The sequence below is a fragment of the Triticum dicoccoides genome, chromosome 4A (assembly GCF_002162155.2).
Source record: "Triticum dicoccoides isolate Atlit2015 ecotype Zavitan chromosome 4A, WEW_v2.0, whole genome shotgun sequence".
NCBI lineage: Eukaryota > Viridiplantae > Streptophyta > Magnoliopsida > Poales > Poaceae > Triticum > Triticum dicoccoides.
In genome coordinates, this window is record NC_041386.1 from 427,328,633 (window position 1) to 427,350,609 (window position 21,977).

Genomic DNA, 21,977 nt, shown 5'->3' on the forward strand with positions numbered 1-21,977 from the left:
TTCGGAGTCCCGGATGAGATCACGGACATAACGAGGAGTCTCAAAATGGTCGAGAGGTAACGATTCATGTATTGAAAGGTAGTATTCTAGTATTCGGACATCGAAATGATTCCGAGTGTTTCAGGTATTTTACCGGAGTACCGAGGGGTTACCGGAACCCCCGGAAGAATATATGGGCCATATAGGCCATAGAAGGGAGGCTAACCAGCCCACAAGGGGTTGGTGCTACCCCACAAGGGAGGAGGCCGAATTGTTTTAGGGAAGGGGGCGCCACCCCCCTTCCTTCTCCTACTCCCTCTCCTTCCCCCTTTCCACCTCCAAGAGAAGGAAAAGAAGGGGGCGAATCCTACTAGGACTAGGAGTCATAGTAGGACTCCCCCCTTGGCGCGCCCCCTCCTGGCCGGCCACCTTCTCCTCCTCTCCTTTATATACGGGGGTGGGGGGACCCCAAAGGCACATCAATTGTTCTCTTAGCCGTGTGCGGTGCCCCACTCCACGGTTTACTCCTCCGGTCATAGCGTTGTTGTGCTTAGGCGAAGTCCTGCGCGGATCACATCACCATCACCGTCATCACGCCGCCATGCTGACAGAATTCCCCTCGACCCTCTGCTGGATCAAGAGTTCGGGGGACGTCATCGAGCTGAACGTGTGCTGAACTCGGAGGTGTCGAACGTTCGGTACTAGATCGGTTGGATCGTGTAGACGTTCGACTACATCAACCGCGTTTACCTAATGCTTCTGCTTTCGGTCTACGAGGGTACGTGGACACACTCTCCTCCTCTGGTTGCTATGCATCTCCTAGATAGATCTTGCGTGATCGTTTTTTTTTTTTGAAATTGCATGCTACCTTCCCCAACAGGACAACTCCAGGTCAGACAGCTCAGGCAACAAGCAGATCCAACTCGATTTGTACTGCGTCTTGGACCATTACTTCCGTGAGAAGAACGACAAGGGCGCCTAGAAGGGTAAGGGCAGTTGTGGATGATTTCTTCATAGCTAGTATACATAGGTAAACATGCCAATTTTTGGTTGTCCGATGACATGTTCTAATATAATACATATTGCATGAGTTTGTATGAATTTAATGTGTGCTAATTGAGGTGTCCGATTGTGTGAAGAGAAATTTAAGACGTGTCCGGTGAATGTCCGCGGATAAATCCGAAACGCGTCTGTGGGTATTTGAGGCACGGGATTTGCCAAGTCGACTGTAGACGGTCCATCGTTCCTCTTCCTTCCGGCGCCTCCAAACCCTAGCCCGTTGAGCCAGCCGGAAGAAGCGGCGAGACATTATGGGATGGGCCGCGCGGTTCCTGACTGCGGTCTCATTCCTCGCCTTGGGCGTCCTCTTCGCGCCGGACGCGCTCTTCGGCGGCGCCCCCGGCCGCCCAGCCGCCGGCGTCGCGGCGGCGAGGCTGGCCCATGTACTCTGCTTCGCCACCGCATGGGGGGCCGCGCTCTGGGTCACCTTCATCGGCGGCATCGTCATGTTCAAGTAAAAAAGTTTGCGCCGTCTCAGTTAAATTTCTTAGCCTCGCGTGTGTGGGAATTCATCTAGGCTTTCATTGCCTTCATTATTATTGCGTTTACTCGGTACTTACATCTTACATGTTCCCCATTTGTAAATAGCTTCAGAATTTAGGCAGTTTTGGGTGCCTCCCGTTGCATTTGGTAGGTTTCCACTATGCTCAAATGCAATTTCTTTGGGACAGGCAACACAAATTTTGAGATAGGACCCATACCTTCTCAGCAATTCATCTCACCTTCTACAACTTATGTTTTTACAATATCATCCATTTATGCATGCTTGCTAGCACAAAAACTATTAGCAGAACATCCAAAGATATTTAATCCAACGGAAGGAACATACACAGCTTGTAAACTGAAGACATTTGATTGTTCAGTATCTAGAGAGATGTAGATCTCCTATGAAGCATTAGCCACAAGCCTGTAACGACTGTGGTTACCCTTTACTACTAGAACATCTGAATTTTGAAAGCGCCAATGCTATTCAGCTTTTACAAGAAAGTTGGGTTGTTTACTTGATCCGTAAGATGCATTGTCAGAGCAATACATTAGATGCACTTAGAATGCTATATCGTTTGCTGGATTGTTGAACTCTGTGCCTTCATTGTTGTGAGACCTGCAATCATAAGCAATTGCTATTGTTTTGATCTAATCTCCTGGATAATGAAGGCATTTGCCAAGGCACCAGTTCGGGAGTCTGCAGGGGAAGATGTTCCCAGCATACTTCATGTTGATATCGGTGTGTTCAGCTATATCGGTTGCAGCATTTGCATACCTCAACCCATGGAAGACAGCATCAACTGTTGAGCGTTACCAGCTTGGTTTCCTTCTTGCTGCCCTCGGTTTTGACCTGTCCAACCTTCTGGTCTTCACCCCCATGACTATCGAGGTCAGTCCTTTACGTACTCATTAGTCAATTGCGACGATTAGTGAAGTTTCATTTTATAGTCATATGTTGTTTAATGTCATAAAATATTGGTACATCTGTGATGACACACGGTCTTGGATTAACAGTTCCGTACAGAAATCACAGGCACATCCGGATTTCTGTTAGTGTTTGTAATAATATCATCGGTAGTGAACAAAAGTAACATGGTGGTTACCCCGCAAAAAAACATGGTAGGCCTTCGCAGCCTCGTAGGCGATGCTGTTCTCCTACAGAGAATCATAATACATGGTGACACGGACTTGGTTGTGTAGTATATGTTTTTTTTTGTGGGTGTGTAGTATATGTTATACGGCCTGCGAATCATACTGGTTGCTGGAAACAGCTATAGTGTGTGGTTTAAAGTAGTAACCGTTCAGGGGGACTGGATCCTTGCCATGAGCTCAGAAGAACCTATGCTGTATGCAGCTGTTGATTCACAGTAGCAACTTTGCTCGTCTTGCGCAGATGATGATGAAGAGGCACAAGATCGAGAAGGATCTTGGCATCGGTGGTGAGGTGGGACGGTCAAGGAATGCCGAGTTGGCAAAGACAAACCCTGCACTCGCAGCGATGAACAAGAAGTTCGGGATGATCCACGGGCTGTCGTCCCTGGCAAACATCATGGCATTCGGCAGCCTGGCCATGCACTCGTGGTACCTAGCGAGCAAGCTTGAGTTGTGACTGTTGAAAGTTAAGTGATGAGTCCATGTAATGGCCTTTCTTCTCAGCTGGTGACAGGAGCTTATAGTCTAGGCTGTCTACAGCTAAAGAAAGAGTAGTGTGAAAACTTTGCATCTGATGTTGTGACTTGGGATAATAATGTACAGAGTGCAAGGAGTGTCTAGCTGTTTAATAATGTGCAGGAGCGCAGAAACTCTGCTAGAATCAGTTTATCTTTTACAGATGATGATCTGCGTATGAAACGGGTGTAAACTGGTATTGGCCACGAATGGTTGAAGATGGTGCTATAGCAAATGACATTCCGAAGGAATTTGCAAGAAAAAAAAAAACGATGGACACATCTCAGTAGCACACAACCAGGGGATGATGTAAACCATGAACGGCTGGCAGGGGCTCCGTTCGTAGATGGCACCTCTGCTTTTTGCTTTTTTCTAATCCTGCATGCAAGCTTTTTCTATAACAAAAAAATATCCCTCTCTTTATTTACGATTCAACCAGCATTACATCACTTAATAAGAGAGGGATGAGCTCGCTAGGAGGCTCAACGAAAAAATTATTACAAGAAGGGCCCTTGGCCAAATTTGCTAATTCATGAGGAATTAGTCTCTCTAGGACTTTGCACAAATTAGGTATGAGGAAAGTTGCATGCGATTTTTTTTTGACTTGCTGACCATAGAACAATCATTCTATGGTATTTTCATTAATATAAAAAAAGTTATTTACAACAAGGCTAGCAAGCAGAAGTTCAACCAATACCAGCTCTAGGAAACATCATATAGCATAAAATTAAAGAAAACTATCTATCCGGCTCTGAATCTTGTTGGCCTTGGACATTTTAGCTCTGTATTGAGCTCTGATCAGTCCTTCCCGCATGTGGTACTTCCAGCCTTGGATATGAGCAGCAGCTTGTCTGAAGATCTTGTCATTGCGCACACACCAAATGCCCCAACTGCTTGCCAATATGATATCTAGTGCAATCCCGCGAGGAAATTCATTTATAGTCATACAAATCTCATTAAAGGTGGATGTGCCTCTCTTTTTATCATTGACAATAACATGATGAAGTTCATTTATAGTCATACAAATCTCATCAAAGGTGGATGTGCCTCTCTTTTTATCATTGACAATAACATCCCAGCAGCTGAGAGCAAATGGGCAATCCCAAAATAGATGTAGAGCAGTCTCATCCACTTGATCACTACATAGTACACAGTTATAGGATTGAAGATGCATACTTTTCCTTTTCAAAAGATTCATTGTGTTGATTCTGTCATAAAGAAGGAGTCGTAGGAATATCTTGTGCCTAAGCATGGCCGTAGTTTTCCACAGAGATTTCAGTAAATGGTGACATGTGGATGGCCCCACTAGGCATTTATACATCTTCATCGAGGAGTAGGCACTTGTGTTCCATGTGTAAACCCATTTGTCTTACTGGTTACTCTTGGGTATGCCCTAAATCATAACGTGCATGTGTTCAAATTGCCTATGTGCTTCCACAGTAAGTGGTCTGTGGTACATGGATGCTGGGTCTTCGTTCTAAAAAACTTGCTGAAGGGCGGTATCTTTATTGATTGCAAAAGAAAAAAGTTCAGGGTATAGATCTTTCATCTTGCCCTGCTTCCAGTTGTTAGACCATGGATAGATGGTATCACCAACACCAGGTTGGCATAGGGCATTGTCCTTGTAGATTGGCAATAGCTTCAAGATAGATTTCCACCAGAATGATCCCACCATTCTGCCCCCTGGCAGTCATGTGGTGTAGTATGCTTCCCAGATGATTTTCACCCATGGTGTATCCTCTCTATTCAGAAACTTGTGAAGGAATTTCATGAGAAGTGCCTTGTTGTGTGTAGCAATATCAATAATTCCCAGACCCCCATGACTTTTTGGTTTGCATACTTTGTCCCATGCAATCATGGGTTGCCCCTTTGCTTCAGTTCCAAATTTCCTCCAGAAGCAGTTCTTCAGGTATTTGTTGATTTGCAGAACGATAGTTTGTGGAATAGTGAGAGTGCTCATATAGAAAATGGGCATGCTGGAGAAAACTAACTTAACCAATGTAAGTTTGTCTCCAATGGATAACATGGTGGAGCAGCCCTGCAGTCTAGTGTCAATTCTCTTCAGAAGGGGGAAGTAATCTTCTACTCTGAGCTTGCTGATAGACAGTGGTAGCCCCAGATATTTCATTGGCAGACTCCCAATTTGACAACCAAGGAGGGTAGACAACTCCAACATCTTGTGTTCAAGTGTATTGATAGCAATCATTGTTGATTTTGAGTAATTAACTTTGAGACCAGTGTAAGCTGCAAAATGAAGTAGCAAGTTTTTGACATGGAGCAGTTGGGTAAGCTCAGCTGGCAGTGCAAGAATGGTGTCATCAGCATATTTAATGATTGGGAATTTTGGGCAAGATGTATGATGTAGAGGTGAAGTAATGAGAGCGTTATGCATGGCCTCATTCATCATGGTTTGTAGAATACCTGCTGCCAAAACAAATATGAGGGGATATAATGGATCTCCCTGCCTGACTCCTTTTCAGCAAAGGAATTGTTTTCCAGGAATCCCATTAAGGAGGACAGAAGAAAAACCAGTGCTATAAATCTGCTTAATCCATTGAATCCATTTGTATCCAAATCCATATGCTGCTAAGATCTCAAATATAGTATCATGGTTGAGCATATCAATTGCCTTTTCAAAATCCAACTTCAATAGAATAATCTCCTTTCTAGAGTGATGACATTGATGTATATATTCATATGACCATGCCAAGCAGTCCCGGAGGCATCTATTATTAAGGAAGCCATATTGATTTGTGTGAATCAATTTGGGCATGACCTTTTGCAATCTGTTGGCAAGAAGTTTTGTGAGGATTTTGACAGTGCAATTAAGCAAAGAAATGGGCCTAAATGCACTAGCAGAGTCTGCGGAGTTGATCTTGGGTATCAGTGTGATGTAGGAGTAGTTGATGCTCTGGATATTGACCTTGCCAGCACAGAAATCATTAATAATTTGTAGAAGTCTGGAACTATAATGTCCCAACAATATTTGAGGAAAGATGCATTAAAGCCATCTGGTCCAGGTGATTTTTCACTAGGCATTTGTTTGATAATTGCATCAATTTCTTCCTTGGTGAATGGACTTTCTAAATCTTGTAGATCATTGGATGGATGAATCAGTTGATGCAGCATTAATGGGTTTCCTGTGTTGTTGACAATGCCTAATCTCTCTTTGAAAGCCTTGCATAAAATGGTGAAGGAAATATGCCCTAGAGGCAATAATAAAGTTATTATTTATTTCCTTATATCATGATAAACGTTTATTATTCATGCTAGAATTGTATTAATTAGAAACATGATACATGTGTGAATACATAGACAAACGGAGTGTCACTAGTATGCCTCTACTTGACTAGCTCGTTGATCAAAGATGGTTATGTTTTCTAGCCATAGACATGAGTTGTCATTTAATTAACCGGATCACATCATTAGGAGAATGATGTGATTGACTTGAGACATTTCGTTAGCTTAGCACTTGATCGTTTAGTATGTTACTATTGCTTTCCTCATGACTTATACATGTTCCTATGACTATGAGATTATGCAACTCCCATTTACCGGAGGAACACTTTGTGTGCTACCAAACATCACAACGTAACTGGGTGATTACAAAGGTGCTCTACAGGTGTCTCCGAAGGTACTTGTTGAGTTGGCGTATTTCGAAATTAGGATTTGTCGCTCCAATCGTCGGAGAGGTATCTCTAGGCCCACTCGGTAATGCACAGCACTATAAGCCTTGCAAGCATTGTAACTAATGAGTTAGTTGCGGGATGATGTATTATAGAACGAGTAAAGAGACTTGTCGGTAACGAAATTGAACTAGGTACTGAGATACCGACGATCGAATCTCGGGCAAGTAATATAGCGATGACAAAGGGAACAACGTATGTTGTTATGCGGTTTGACCGATAAAGATCTTCGTAGAATATGTGGGAGCCAATATGAGCATCCAGGTTCCACTATTGGTTATTGACCGGAGACATGTCTCGGTCATGTCTACATAGTTCTCGAACCCGTAGGGTCCGCACGCTTAAAGTTCGGTGACGATTAGTATTATGAGTTTTTGTGTTTTGATGTACCGAAGGTAGTTCGGAGTCCCGGATATGATCACGGGCATGACGAGGAGTCTCGAAATGGTCGAGACGTAAAGATCGATATATTGGACGACTATGTTCAGACACCGAAAAGGTTCCGGAAGGTTTCGGACATATACCGGAGTACCGGGGGGGTTACCGAAACCCCTCGAGGGGCTTAATGGGCCTACATGGGCCTTAATAGAAATAGAGGGCAGCAAGGGGAGTGTGGGGCATGCCCCCCCAAGGCCCAAACCGAATTGGTTTAGGGCAAGGGGGGCCGGGCCCCTCTTTCCTTCTCCTCCTCTCCCTTTCCTTCCCCCTCTCCTACTCCTACTAGGGAAAGGAGGAGTCCTACTCCTAGTAGGAGTAGGACTCCCCCTCTTGGCACGCCTCTCCCTGGCCGGCCGCCTCCTCCCCCTTGCTCCTTTATATACGGGGGTAGGGGCACCCCATAGACACAACAATTGATCATTGATCTCTTAGCCATGTGCGGTGCCCCCCTCCACCATAATCCACCTTGATCATATCGTAGCGGTGCTTAGGCGAAGCCCCGTCGGTAGCATCATCATCACCGTCACCATGCCATCGTATTGACGAAACTCTTCTGTGAAGCTTTGCTGCACCGGAGCTCGCGGGACATCATCAAGTTGAACGTGTGCAGAACTCAGAGGTGTCGTGCGTTCGGTACTTGGATCGATAGGATCGTGAAGACGTACGACTACATCAACCGCTTTGTGCTAACGCTTTCGCATTCGGTCTACGAGGGTACGTTGACACACTCTCCCCTCTCGTTGCTATGCATCACCATGATCCTGTGTGTGCGTAGGAATTTTTTTGGAATTACTACGTTCCCCAACAAATGGCAGCTTTGGAATGATGATCATGATGTTCCATCCCCTCATCATCTCTGATCATGGAGATACTGTTAAATATGTGCTTGATTGTGGCTTTAGCCTGAAAGAATCAGGTGTTTGATTCCCCCACTTTAATGTTTCTGATGGTGGCCCCCTGCTTCCAGTAAATCTTTTGAAAAGATAGATTTTGTATCAAGTGATCTTTAAGGATCTGTCTGCCCGTTGATTCTTCAATGTAGAGTGGCCTAAACTCTTCCAAAGTATCATAAACTAGGATGACCTCATTAATATTCTTGATGATAGTTTTTAGATTAGAGATATTTCTGGACCAATTTTTAAGCCCCTTTCTGAGCCTCTTGAATTTATCAGAGATGATCTTGGCACCGTCAGTTTCAAAGACCCATTGTTCCCAGATATCTTTGACCACCTATTTAAATCAATTGTGTTGCAGCCAATAATTCTCAAATCTGAAGATTTTGGATTTGGGTATAGTGGTTCCAATTTTGATCACACATGGGATGTGGTTAGAGGTGGTTCTGGCCAGCAGGATAACTGTAGTATCTGGGTAATTAAGTGTCCATTCCTCATAGGTGAAGAACCAATCTAGTTCTCTAGAAGAGGTGCATCATGCATATTACTCCATGTGTTAGTGCGGCCTTTCAGTGGGATTTCAATAAGAGCTAATTGTGAGATGGCTTTATTGAAAGCCAACATGTCTTGTACATTGCCTCCCTCCTTGTTTCTATTCTGTGGGTATCTGATGTAGTTAAAGTCTCCAAGTACCATCCAATTAGTGGAGTCCATAATATTGACATTATGAAACCGGTCCAGGAAATTTATTCTATCAGCATGCTGACAAGGGCCATAAACATTAGTGAGGATCCATGTATCTCCATTGTGCTTAGATGTGAATTCTATAGAGATAGAGTATGCAGTTTTTTCAACGGTAATGCCAGTGAATAGGTGGTCATTCCAAACCACAAGAAGGCCACCAGATGCACCCACAGAGGGGACATAGTCAAATTTATTAAGCTTTCTTGGGCAAAAATTCCTTAAATAATTACTGTCAAATAGTTCTCTCTTAGTCTCTTGCAGACACAAAATAGAGCAAGGAGATTCCTCAATTTTATTGGCTATAGCGGAGTGTTTCTTATCACCATTTAGTCCTCTCATATTCCAGTTCAAAATGATCCAAGATTTGGCCATGGATGAAACAAAGATAGAGTACTAAGAACTGCATAAAGAGACAGATACAAGTTCCCGTGCAGATACCAGTCTAGATGAAACACTATTACATAAGTTCCCATGATCTTAGCCATTACAAAAGTTGCTCTAGTAGATAGCATCAGAGGCTTAAACTGACAATCTCTATGCCTACTAGGGGAGCTAGCTCTGGCTCTTGCTTGAGGTCTTACTCTTTTGTCCTGTCTCCACAGCTTTCGAGTTGTTGCTCTTGAGTTTCTTGGGTCCCAACTTCAGAATGTTCTCTAATGTCTCCTGAGCATTAACCTTACAGAAGGAGACATTTAAGTTTTGAACCACTTTGCCAAGGATAGGAGGAGGTAGAGCATAACAGGCTAGACAATTTCTATCAGTGCAAATAGGCCTTTTAATTCCCTTATTTAGAGCATGAATTCTGCAACTTCTCCTTACCTCTGTTTCCACTACAGGGAGCTTCTCTTTTCTCTTCTTGTTTTTCTGGACTGCTGGAGTGGAAGAGGCAGACCTTTCTTCAGTTGATTTGCAGAGTGGGGTTGCCACATTTTCTTGGTCTACTTCTGTAGAATGTGCAGACTAAAAGAACAAGATGATCCATGCATATGGACATATGTGTCAGGTATAGCAAATGGTTTAAGTATCTTTGATTCAGAACCTTGTACAATATAGTCCCAAACTTAAGAGGTAATACAATTCTTTGCCCATTCAAACTTATCTGCTGATAGTAGAGCCACTGATAGAAATTGACCCACTCAATAGGGCCCGAATTACCTGTTTGTTGTTTTTATTTGGTGCAAAATGATTCTTCCAAATTTTTACACCTTCTTGTCCCAGTAAAGTAGCATCTGAGGAAGTGATGCTATTATGGTCAGTCCTTTCTTTTTCCATAATGACTGGATCTAGTAGTTCAGAGGGAAGGTGTAAAAAACCCACTAGTAGATTTTGATTAGCATCCAAGTATTTAGGGGTGGGAAAACCAGGTGGTGCGGCTAGATCAAACAAGGAGTGATCAGAAATTTCACCTTTATCCAATTGTTCACCATGAGGAGGTAGAGCTTGATTTGGTTGTGCTTCAATGATGGGAATGTCTATTCCACCTTGTTCATTGTCCTTATTCAGTGTATCTGATAGGATGTTGAGCTTATGCCCTGGTTGTTCTGCTGCAGTTAAAGTCTTCATTTCACTCTTTTGTTGCATTGGGTCTATGGATGTTGCATACTCAGGAGCCTTCAATTCACTCTCTTGTTGCATTGGGTCTGTGGATGTTACATACTCAGGAGTCTTATCAACAAGGATGGCTTCCAACAAATAGTCAGGTTCCATGTATCCAACCCTGCATGATAGGGCATGTGCAAGGTTCCTGATCTAAATATGAGGCACAAGTGGTATATGAGTAGGTTCAGCCTGTAGGTTCAAATCAGGTAACTGTGGATTAGCCAACATCAGTGGCCCATTAGTAGATTCTGCAAAGGGTAAACTGCTGTTAGTGGGTGCCAGAGATAAAGTCATGTTGTTGTTATCTACTTCTGCATTCAGATGTTGCAATGCAGTAGCTTCTTCCTCTTGTAAAGGAGCCATCAGATCATTTAACTCCAGGAATTCTCTAGGTTGAATTTCCATATCTATTCCATGTCCTTGTTGTGGCAACGCCCAATGTCCCCAACCTGGCATGTTCTCTTCATCATCAACTAGTTGGAGAGCCTGCTTATTGGGATTGTCAGGCTGCTGGAGGGCCAATTGCAAATTATGCTGCACATCCATCTGATTAAGATCTGGAACATGATTATTGTGAATGTCATCGTGCTCATGATGCTGGAGTGGACCCAGAAAGTGATTGTACTAATTTGCATGGAAATGTTCTTGGAGTGGACCCAGTGTACTAGCTTACGAAAACTTTTGACAACATTAGCTACTTCATGCATGCATCTCTTATCAAAAGGAAATCCACATAGGAGCAGCCAAAGTTCTATGTTGAGGGTCAATTTTCTCCAGTTCAATCCCTCATTGTGTTTTTGGAATATCACATGAACATCAGTAAAATGATGTGGATTATCCCTCAGCAGAGTATCTCTATCAAAAACACTGTCTAACTTGACAAATACTTGACCAAATGGGCATGGATTGATCTCAGAAATTTTATATGCTTGATCTCTGTCAGGAATTCTGAGATTACCTCGCGAATGTTGTTGAATGGAACCGGCAGATTCGGCATCGGGACGATTGTGGCAATCACCCATTCTTCATGCCCTGGAGTAGAGGATCCCGCCACCACCCGAATCCTCGCTGGTCGTCCCTCAACCTCGATGGCTTTATGATTTGGGGGGTGAAAGGGGTTGGATCAAAGGGGAAGGAGGCCATGTTGAAGAACAACGATGGGTGGATGGTGGTGGTGGTCTGCGAGGTGGTGCATCAGAGTAGAGTGAATGAGGCATTGGGAAGATGCGAAGAGGAAGGCGGAGTGGCAGCGTAATGGCTAGTACCAACTGAAGGAAATATGCCCTAGAGGCAATAATAAAGTTGTTATTTTATATTTCCTTATTCATGATAAATGTTTATTATTCATGCTAGAATTGTATTGATTGGAAACCTGAATACATGTGTGAATACATAGACAAATACAGTGTCCCTAGTGAGCCTCTACTTGACTAGCTCGTTGATCAAAGATGGTTAAGGTTTCCTAACCATAGACATGAGTTGTTATTTGATAACGGGATCACATCATTAGGATAATGATGTGATTGACAAGACCCATCCGTTAGCTTAGCATAATGATCATTTAGTTTTATTGCCATTGCTTTCTTCATGTCAAATACATATTCCTTCAACTATGAGATTATGCAACTCCCGGGTACCGAAGGAATGCCTTGTGTGCTATCAAACGTCACAATGTAATTGGGTGATCATAAAGATGCTCTACAGGTATATCCAAAGGTGTTTGTTGGGTTGGCATAGATCGAGATTAGGATTTGTCACTCCGAGTATTGGAGAGGTATCTCTGGGCCCTCTCGGTAATGCACATCATAAGAAGCCTTGCAAGGAAAGTGACTAATGAGTTAGTTACAGGATGATGTATTGTGTAACGAGTAAAGAGACTTGCCGGCAACGAGATTGAACTAGGTATGTGGATACCGACGATCGAATCTCGGGCAAGTAACATACCGATGGACAAAGGGAATAATGTATGTTGTCATAATGGTTCGACCGATAAAGATCTTCGTAGAATATGTAGGAGCCAACATGAGCATCAAGGTTCCTCTATTGGTTATTGACTGGAGAGGTGTCTCGGTCATGTCTACATAGTTCTTGAACCCGTAGGGTCTGTACGCTTAACGTTCGATGACGATTTAGTATTATATGAGTTATGTGATTTAGTGACCAAATGTTGTTCAGAGTCCCGGATGAGATCACAGACATGACGAGGAGTCTCAAAATGGTCGAGAGGTAAAGATTTATATATAGGACGATGGTATTCGGACACCGGAAGTGGGAGGGTATCGGGTACATATAGGGTCACCGAAAGGGGTTTCGGGCACCCCCGGCAAAGATATGGGCTTAATGGCCCAAGGAAGGGACAGACCAGCCCACAAGGGGCTAGTGCGCCCCTCCACCAGGCCGGCCAGCCCTAGGGAAAGGAAAGGGGGAGGGCAAGTCCCTCCTTCCTTCCCCTTCTCAAGGGAGAAAGGAAAGGGGGCACCTCCCCCTTCCTTTCCCTGGCGCCTATACAAGGAAGGGGGCGGGCGAACCAGGGAAGGAGCCCATGTGGGATTCGGCCCCACTTGGGGCTCCCCTTGGCCTCTCCCCTCTCCCTCCCACCAATATATATGAGGGCGGGGCGCACCTAGCACAATACAACATCAATTGTTAGCCGTGTGCGGCGCCCACCTCCATAGTTTACACCCCCGGTCATATTCTTGCGGTGCTTAGGCGAAGCCCTGCACGGATCACTTCACCATCACTGTCACCATGCTGTCGTGCTGACGGAACTCATCTACTACCTCGACACCTTGCTGGATCAAGAAGGCGAGGGATGTCACCGAGCTGACCGTGTGCAGAACTTGGAGTTGTCGTACGTTCGGTGCTTGATCGGTCGGAGTTGGAAGAAGTTCGACTACATCAACCGTGTTGTCAAACACTTCCGCTTTCGGTCTACGAGGGTACGTGGACACACTCTCCCCCTCGTTGTTATGCATCTCCTAGATAGATCTTGGGTGAGCGTAGGAATTTTTTTGAAATTGCATGCTACGTTTCCCAACAGTGGCATAATGAGCCAGGCCTATGCGTAGATGATATGCACGAGTAGAACACAAAGAGTTGTGGGCGGTGATAGTCATACTACTTACCACCAACGTCTTATTTTGATTCAGCGGTATTGTGGGATGAAGCGGCCCAGACCAACCTTACATGTCCACGCACATGAGACCGGTTCCACCGATAGACATGCAACTAGTTTTGCATAAAGGTGGCTGGCGGGTGTCTGTTTCTCCTACTTTAGTTGAGTCGAATTTGACTATGGCCGGTCCTTGAAGAAGGTTAAAACAACAAACTTGACAAAACACCGTTGTGGTTTTGATGCGTAGGTAAGAACGATTCTTTCTAGAAGCCCATATCAGCCACGTAAAACCTGTAACAACAAAGTAGAGGATGTCTAACTTGTTTTTGCAGGGCATGTTGTGATGTGATATGGTCAAGACATGATGTGATAAACGTTATTGTATGAGATGATCATGTTTTGTAAGATATCTGCCAACCGGCAGGAGCCTTATGGTTGTCTCTTTATTGTATGAAATGCAAATGCCATGTAATTGCTTTACTTTATCACTATGCGTTAGTGATAGTTGTAGAAGCAATAGTTGGCGAGACGACCACGACGCTACGATGGAGATCAAGGTGTCGAGCCGGTGACGATGGAGATCATGACGATGCTTTGGAGGTGGAGATCAAAAGCAAAAGATGGCGATGGCCATATCATGTCACATATTTTGATTGCATGTGATGTTTATCTTTTATGCATCTTATTTTGCTTAGTACGACAGTAGCATTATAAGATGACCCCTTAACTAAAATTTCAAGGTATAAGTGTTCTCCCTGAGTATGCACCAATGCGACAGTTCTTCGTTTCGAGACACCACGTGATGATTGGGTGTGATAGACTCTACATTCACATACAACGGGTGTAAGACAGTTTTACACATGCAGAATACTTGGGTTAAACTTGACGAGCCTAGCATGTACAGACATGGCCTCGGAGCACTGGAGACCGAAAGGTCGAATGTGAATCATATAGGAGATACGATCAACATAGAGATGTTCACCATTGATGACTGCCCCATCTCACGTGATGATCAAACATGGGTTAGTTGATTTGGATCACGTATCACTTAGATGACTTGAGGGATGTCTATTTAAGTGGGAGTTCTTAAGAAATTTGATTAACTGAACTTAATTTGTCATGAACTTAGTCCTGATAGTATTTGCAAATCTATGTTGTAGATCAATAGCTCATGATATAGCTCCCTTATTTTTGATATGTTCCTAGAGAAAAAGTAAGTTGAAAGATGGTAGTAGCAATGATGCGGACTGGGTCCGTGATATGAGGATCATCCTCATTGTTGCATTGAAGAATTATGTCCTTGATGCACCGCTAGGTGACAGACCTATTGTAGGAGCAGATGCTGACGTTATGAATGTTTGACAAGCTCGGTATGATGACTACTTGATAGTTTAGTGCGCCATGCTTTACGGCTTACAAGCGGGACATAAAAACGTTTTGAATGCCACAGGGCATATATGAGATGTTCCAAGAGCTGAAATTGGTATTTCAGATTCATGCCCATATCGAGAGGTATGAGACCTCTGACAAGTACTTTGCCTACAAGATGGAGGAGAATAGCTCAACCAGTGAGCATGTGCTCAGAATGTCTGGGTACTACAATCACTTGAATCAAGTGGGAGTTAATCTTTGATGCGTCTACAACGTATCTATAATTTATGAAGTATTCATGCTGTTATTTTATCATTCTTGGGTGTTTTACAATCATTTTATAGCAACTTTATATCATTTTTTGGGACTAACCTATTGACCCAGTGCCCGGTACCGGTTGCTGTTTTTTGCTTGTTTTTTACATCACATGAAATCCATATCAAACGGAGTCCAAACACCGCAAAACTTTACGGAGATTTTTATGGACCAGAAGGAACCCAATGGGCCAGAGCTGCACCTGGGGGTGCCCCGAGGGGGGCACAACCCACCAGGGCGTGCCAGGGCCCCCTGGCGCGCTCAGGTGGGTTGTGCCCACCTCGGTGGCCTCCCACCCCCCTCTTTGCACTATAAATTCCCAAATATTCCGAAACCCTTTGGGGTTAACCTAGATCAGAAGTTTCGCCACCGCAGGGCTCCGTAACCACCGAAAACCAATCTAGACCCGTTCCGACACCCTACGGGAGGGGGGAATAATCTCCGGTGGTCATCTTCATCATCCCGGCGGCCACCACGATGAGGAGGGAGTAGTCCACCCTCGGGGCTGAGGGTTTGTACCAGTAGCTACGTGTTTTATCTCTCTCTCTCTCTCTCATCATCTATATCATAGGCTTTGTTACCATAGTTGGTTCATATGATGTTTCTCCCCTCTATACTCTTGTTGGGATGAATTGAGTCTTTACCCTTTGAAGTTTTTTCTTGTCGGATTGAATATTCAGAGATGAGAACACATGATATATGTCTTGTGGTATGAATACTTGAGGTGACAATTGGGGTATCTTATTGATTCACTTGATATATGTTATGGCATTCAACTCGCGGATTCCCGCGGTGATATTGGGGTAATCTATGCATAGGGGTTGATGCACATTTTTATTATCTTTTCTCCGACAGAAACTTTGGGGTCTCTTTATAGTTTTTTGTGTGGATTGAGTATTATGAATATGAACTTGCTTTGGTGTTATCTTAGTACGGACTCTATGATAGATTGAACGGAAATAATAGTTGTGTGTTATTTTAGTACGGACTCTTGAATAGATCGAACAAAAAGAATAGTTTTGAGGTGGTTTAGTAGCCTATAAACAATTCCTATCTTTTGTTCTCCGCTAATAGGAACTCGGGAGTTATTCTTCGTTACAATTTGAGGGATAATCATATGATCCAACTATGTTAGCACTGTTGAGAGATTGCACTAGCGAAAGTACAGACCCTAGGCCTTGTTTTTAAGCATTGCAACACTGTTTTTGTGCCCGTTTACTATTACTACCTTGCTGTTTTTATAATTTCAGATTACAAAAACCAATATCTACTATCCATATTACACTTTTATCACCATCTCTTCGCCGAACTAGTGCACCTATACAATTTGCCATTGTATTGGGTGTGTTGGGGACACAAGAGATTGCTTGTATTTGGTTGCAGGGTCGTTTGAGAGAGACCATCTTCATCCTACACCTCTCACGGATTGATAAACCTTAGGTCATCCACTTGAGGGAAAATTGCTACTGTCCTACAAAACTATGCGCTTCGAGGCCCAACACGTGTCTACAAAAATAAAGTTGCGTAGTAGACATCAAGCTCTTTTCTGGCGCCGTCGCCAAGGAGGTGAGTGCTTGAAGGTATATAATTAGATCTTGCAATTGAATCTTTTAGTTTGTTGTTTTATCACTAGTTTGGTTTATAAAAGGAAACATAAAAATGGAATTTAGGTTGCATCATATTATTGATCATCTTTATAATATCTTTCTTGAAAATGATGGTTCGGAAAATTATGTTAGAAGAAGAAGTCAATAAAATTTTTGGCACAAAATATCTGAATGATGAGCATGATTGTAATGTAGTTAGTATGAATTCTTTGAATATCCAAAATGCTAATGATGATTGCACAAGTCATGAAAAAAAATCTTATAAGCATGTCACTTTTTGCGGAGTGAATTGGGATTGCAATTGCACACCAAAAAGGGAAGATAGATTTTGTAAGAAGCATAAATATTTAGAAACGAAATAGTTGCAAGAGAGGCTAGATGATTGTGCTGAAAGGTTTAATTTTTTTTGCCATCCTTGTGAACTTAGCAATAATATGGTCATTTAAATCTCCAATGAAAATTCTTTCATGATCAAATCATGTCCAAAAATTGAGATAACTTGATTACCCTTGAGCATCACAAAGAGCTTAGTCTTCTTTTGGGGTATAAAGAAATGAAACGTATAACTAAGGGTATTCCAAAATTTAATCTTGAGAGATTTCTTGATTTTGATCTAGTGGAAATTTATATGTTTTGTATGGTAAATTGCATTGAGAATCCTTATATTGCCAACTATCTAAAGACAAGAAAGCAAATAGAATATGAAGAGAGTACTAATGAAAGGAAAAATGTTTCCCAATATCCACCTAGTGTTTATTATGATGAATTAGGTAACAAGGAGGAGCTTCCTATCCAATCAATCTCTTCAACAAAAAGCTTGAAAGAATTAATTAAACCCACACATGGTGTGGTGAAGAAGAAGAAAAGAAGAAATAATAGAGGTAAAAAGGTATCTCTCCCAAATAATGTTGCTCCCATCACCATCGTGCCTCATGAAAGTGAATCAAATATGTTGATGGAGGATGATGATTTTGTTATGCCTATTGCTTTCTGTAATTATTATGATTGGGAATACAATGATATTCCTTATGATCTTGAAAATACTTTTAGCACTTGCTTGGAAGATTATGATAATAAAGTTTGCTATACTATCGGTGCCATTCATGCTATTGATAAGAATGATTGTGATGATATGCAAAACCACAAGCTTGGGGATGCTATGTTTGATGAATATGAAATGTTTTAAGATTTATTTGCTGGAAATAATGCTTGTCCTAAGCTTGGGGATGCTTTGCTTAATGAATATGATCCTTTGATTCCTTCTACTTTCGATAATAAAATTTATTATGATGATAGCATGCCTCCTATTTATGATGATTGCATTGATGAAAGTGGGTTTGGGAGAGTGTCAACTCTAGGTAGTACTGATCCCACTATTTTGGAGGGTGTTGAATCTTATTACAATATTGATGAAAATGGATTTGGAGAGGTCATGACTTTATTTAGTGATACATCCACTATTTTGGAATAGGTTTCAATTGATTATGACAATGAAGTTGCTACCTATGATGATTATTATGATGACATCTATTCCATAATAAATCTTCTATGCTTGTGCATCATGAAAAGAGTGATGTATGTGATGGTTATATTTTTGAATTCATTCATGATGCCTCTGAAAATTATCATGAGAAAGGAACTTATGCCCTTACATATCTCAATAATATCAAGTTTCTTCTCTATGTGTTGATTGTTTTGAAGTTACACTTGTTTTGCCTTCCTATTTTAGTTGATTCTTGTTCCCATAAGTTGTTTGATCACAAAATACCTATGCATAGGAAGTGGCTTAGACCTAAATATGCTAGTATTATGCTTCATGATGCTCTCTTCATGTTTCAATTCTTATCTTTTATGCGAGCATCATCGAAATCATCATGCCTAGCTTAAAAGGCATAAAAGAAAAGCGCTTGTTGGGAGACAACCCAACACTTTTACCTACTGTTTTTGTGTGTTCACATGATTATTCTACTTTAGTAATCATGTTTGATTGCTTTTGTTTCAATAAAGTGCCAAGTAAAGCCTTTAGGATCTTGGTGGGTGATAGTTGCTTTGATATTGCTGAAAACAGAAACTTTTGCGCTCACGAAAATAATTCTAGTTTTCAACAAAAGAGTGCTATTGAGTTGACTCTTTTTTCAGAAGATTAATATACAAATTTCTCACGTGGTCCTAATTTTTCAGAATTTTTGGAGTAGCAGAAGTATGGTTTGAGTACAGATTACTACAGACTGTTCTATTTTTGACAGATTCTGTTTTCAATGCATAGTTCGCTTGTTTTCTAGTTTCTATGGCTTATATTGATCAATATAAATTGTAGAAATGATATGATACAGTAGGAATTGTGTGAGAACAATTATGAATCTTGTCTTTGACAGTACCAAAAGTGGAATGGTTTGCTCTTTATCATACTAACCTATCTCACAAAGTTCCGTTAAGTTTTGTGTGATTGAAGTTTTCAAGTTTTGGGTGAGATATCGATATGAGGGGAATAAGAAGTGACAAGAACCTAAGATTGGGGATGTGCAAGGCACCACCAAGGAAATATTCAAGGAAGATCCAAGCAACTAAGATTGGGGGTGCCTGGAAGGCATCCCCTCTTTCGTCTCCAACATTATCGGTAACCTCACTTGGAGCTATGTTTTCATTCATCACATGATATGTGTTTTGCTTGGAGCGTCTATTTATTTTGATAGGATTTGTTTTATGTTATTTAGAATAATGTTTTGCATCTTTTATTTCAATAAAAGTGGCAATGATAGCCTTTGCCATGCTTATTTTGCAAGTATACTTGTTGCTGTTTGAAAACAGAAAGTTTACCACTGTTGCAAAAATTCCCTAGAAAAGTAAGAATGTGATAAAATGTTGAAACTTTTTGAAAAATGAGCTCTGATAAATTTTCTACAGTGTGGTAAATTTTCATAAATTTTGGAGTTAGGGAAGTATTGATACTCTTGCATTCTTTACAGACTGTACTATTTTGGCAGATTGCTGTTACGTTTGCATTGTTTGCATATGTTTGCTTGTTTAATGATTCTATTTGAGGATAGGAGTATTAAATATGCAGATGCATTTAGTGTGCAATGTTGAATAATAATTTTATTGATTTTATATAGTAGAGAATGATAAGGTTTTTGCATTGGTTTATACTAACTTATCTCACGAGTTCTTGTTGAGTTTTGTGTGGATGAAGTTTTTAAGATTTAGGGAAACCGTGATATAAAAGGAATTAAGGAGACACAAAAGCTCAAGCTTGGGAATTCCCAAGGCACCCCAAGATAATATTTCAAGAAGTCTCAAGCATCTAAGCTTGGGGATGCCCCGGTAGGCATCCCACCTTTCTTCTTCAACAAGTATCGGTTAGTATCGGTTCAGCCTAATTTTTTGCTTCTTCACATGATGTGTGCTATTCTTGGATTGTCATTTTATTTTATTTTGCTTGCTATTTTAATGAAGTACTTATATCTGAAAGTTTTTAAATAAAATAGAGTTCTCAAATAGTTGCCAGGGAGGCCAAGTAAGCGGCATTCACATCCTGTCAACGAAGGTCTTCTCTATGTCATTTACTCTTGTGCTTCAGTTATATCCTATGAGTAAATTGTTGAATAAATTGAATATCATGAAGCTGAAATCATATCATGCCTAGTGGTAGATTCACATTGGGTTTAGAAAGTGAAATCTTTTGAGGCTTGACAATCACAATATTGGTCATACAAGCAATTCACGAATAATTAGTATAAGGAAGAGAACTTTCACATGTAAATACACTATCATGGAAATCTTTTGTGATTGTGAGCCCCCATCAAAATATTATATGCCAAAATTGTTGACGTTGGACAAGGAAGACAACATAATGATTTATGTTTTTTCATATTCACATAGAAGTTATATTGTCATAGATCCTTCAACATGTGATGCTTACCCCCATCTTTGCTAGCCAAAAAATCTGCACCAAGTAGAGATACTACTTGTGCATCCAAAAACTCTTAAACCCAAATCTTATTTTCAAGAGTCCACCATACCTACCTAAGGATTGAGCAAGATCCTTCAAGTAAGTTGTCATCGGTGTAACAACGCAATAAAAATTGCTTCTAAAAGTGTAAGATCATTTAGTGTAAGAGAAAATTGAGCGTTGTATGAACTTGTGATGGTAAAGCAATAAAAGCGACAGACTACATAATAAAGGTTGCTATCATAGGGGGCAATATAATGTGACGTTATTTTACGCTAAGGGGTTGAGCGTACAAACAAATAAGCGCATGGCAACCTCTGCTTCCCTCTGCGAAGGGCCTATCTTTTACTTTTTTAGTATTTACTTTTATGCAAGAGTCAAAGTTTTTCTCTCTATTCCTTTTTATTTTTCTATTTTGGCAAGCATCATGTGGTGAGGAAAGATCTAGGCACATATGTCGAGTTGCATATGGGTAGCATGAGTTATTATTGTTGACATCACCCTTGAGGTGAATACGTTGGGAGGCAAAACCATAAGCCCCTATCTTTCTATGTGTCCGGTTGTCATGTGTATGTGGTGAGTGTTAGCAATCATAGAAGATTATATGATGTTTGAGTAGGTGGAGCTCTTACTTAAACTCTATTGAATAAGTTGAATTGCAATTGCTTGGTGACTAAGAACATAGGTTGTTGGGTTTCAAGAGAATTCATTGTTTGAACCTTAACATGTGAATTGGTTGCCACTATAACATGAGAAGTTTCATAAGAAAGAATTGCTGTTATGATGCTAGGAAAAGTGATTGAAATTATCATTGATCAAACTTATGCACTTTGCTAGCATTCACACTTCATAAATTATTTGTTTTATCATTTACCTACTCGAGGACGAGTAGGAATTAAGCTGGGGGATGCTGATACATCTCCAATGTATCTATAATTTATGAAGTATTTATGCCGTTATTTTCTAATTCTTGGGTGTTTTACAATCATTTTATAGCAACTTTATATCATTTTTTGGGACTAACCTATTGACCCAGTGCCCGGGGCCCGTTGCTGTTTTTTGCTTGTT

General features: G+C 41.4%; 1 protein-coding gene across 1 annotated transcript; it reads left to right on the forward strand.

The window, feature by feature from the left end:
- The first annotated feature begins 1,199 nt into the window (after positions 1-1,199).
- Positions 1,200-3,359, forward strand: LOC119286025 (transmembrane protein 205-like). Its single transcript, XM_037565367.1, has 3 exons — positions 1,200-1,492; positions 2,194-2,413; positions 2,918-3,359. Exons 1-3 carry the CDS (start codon positions 1,290-1,292, stop codon positions 3,131-3,133), a joined length of 639 nt encoding a protein of 212 aa, XP_037421264.1. The 5' UTR covers positions 1,200-1,289; the 3' UTR covers positions 3,134-3,359.
- Positions 3,360-21,977: the final 18,618 nt, after the last annotated feature.

Coding starts and splice junctions, on each gene's coding strand:
- LOC119286025 (XM_037565367.1), top strand. CDS start 1,290: ATGGGATGGGCCGCGCGGTTCCTGACTGCGGTCTCATTCCTCGCCTTG. Junction 1,493..2,193: donor GGCGGCATCGTCATGTTCAA/GTAAAAAAGTTT, acceptor TGGATAATGAAG/GCATTTGCCAAGGCACCAGT. Junction 2,414..2,917: donor TCACCCCCATGACTATCGAG/GTCAGTCCTTTA, acceptor CGTCTTGCGCAG/ATGATGATGAAGAGGCACAA.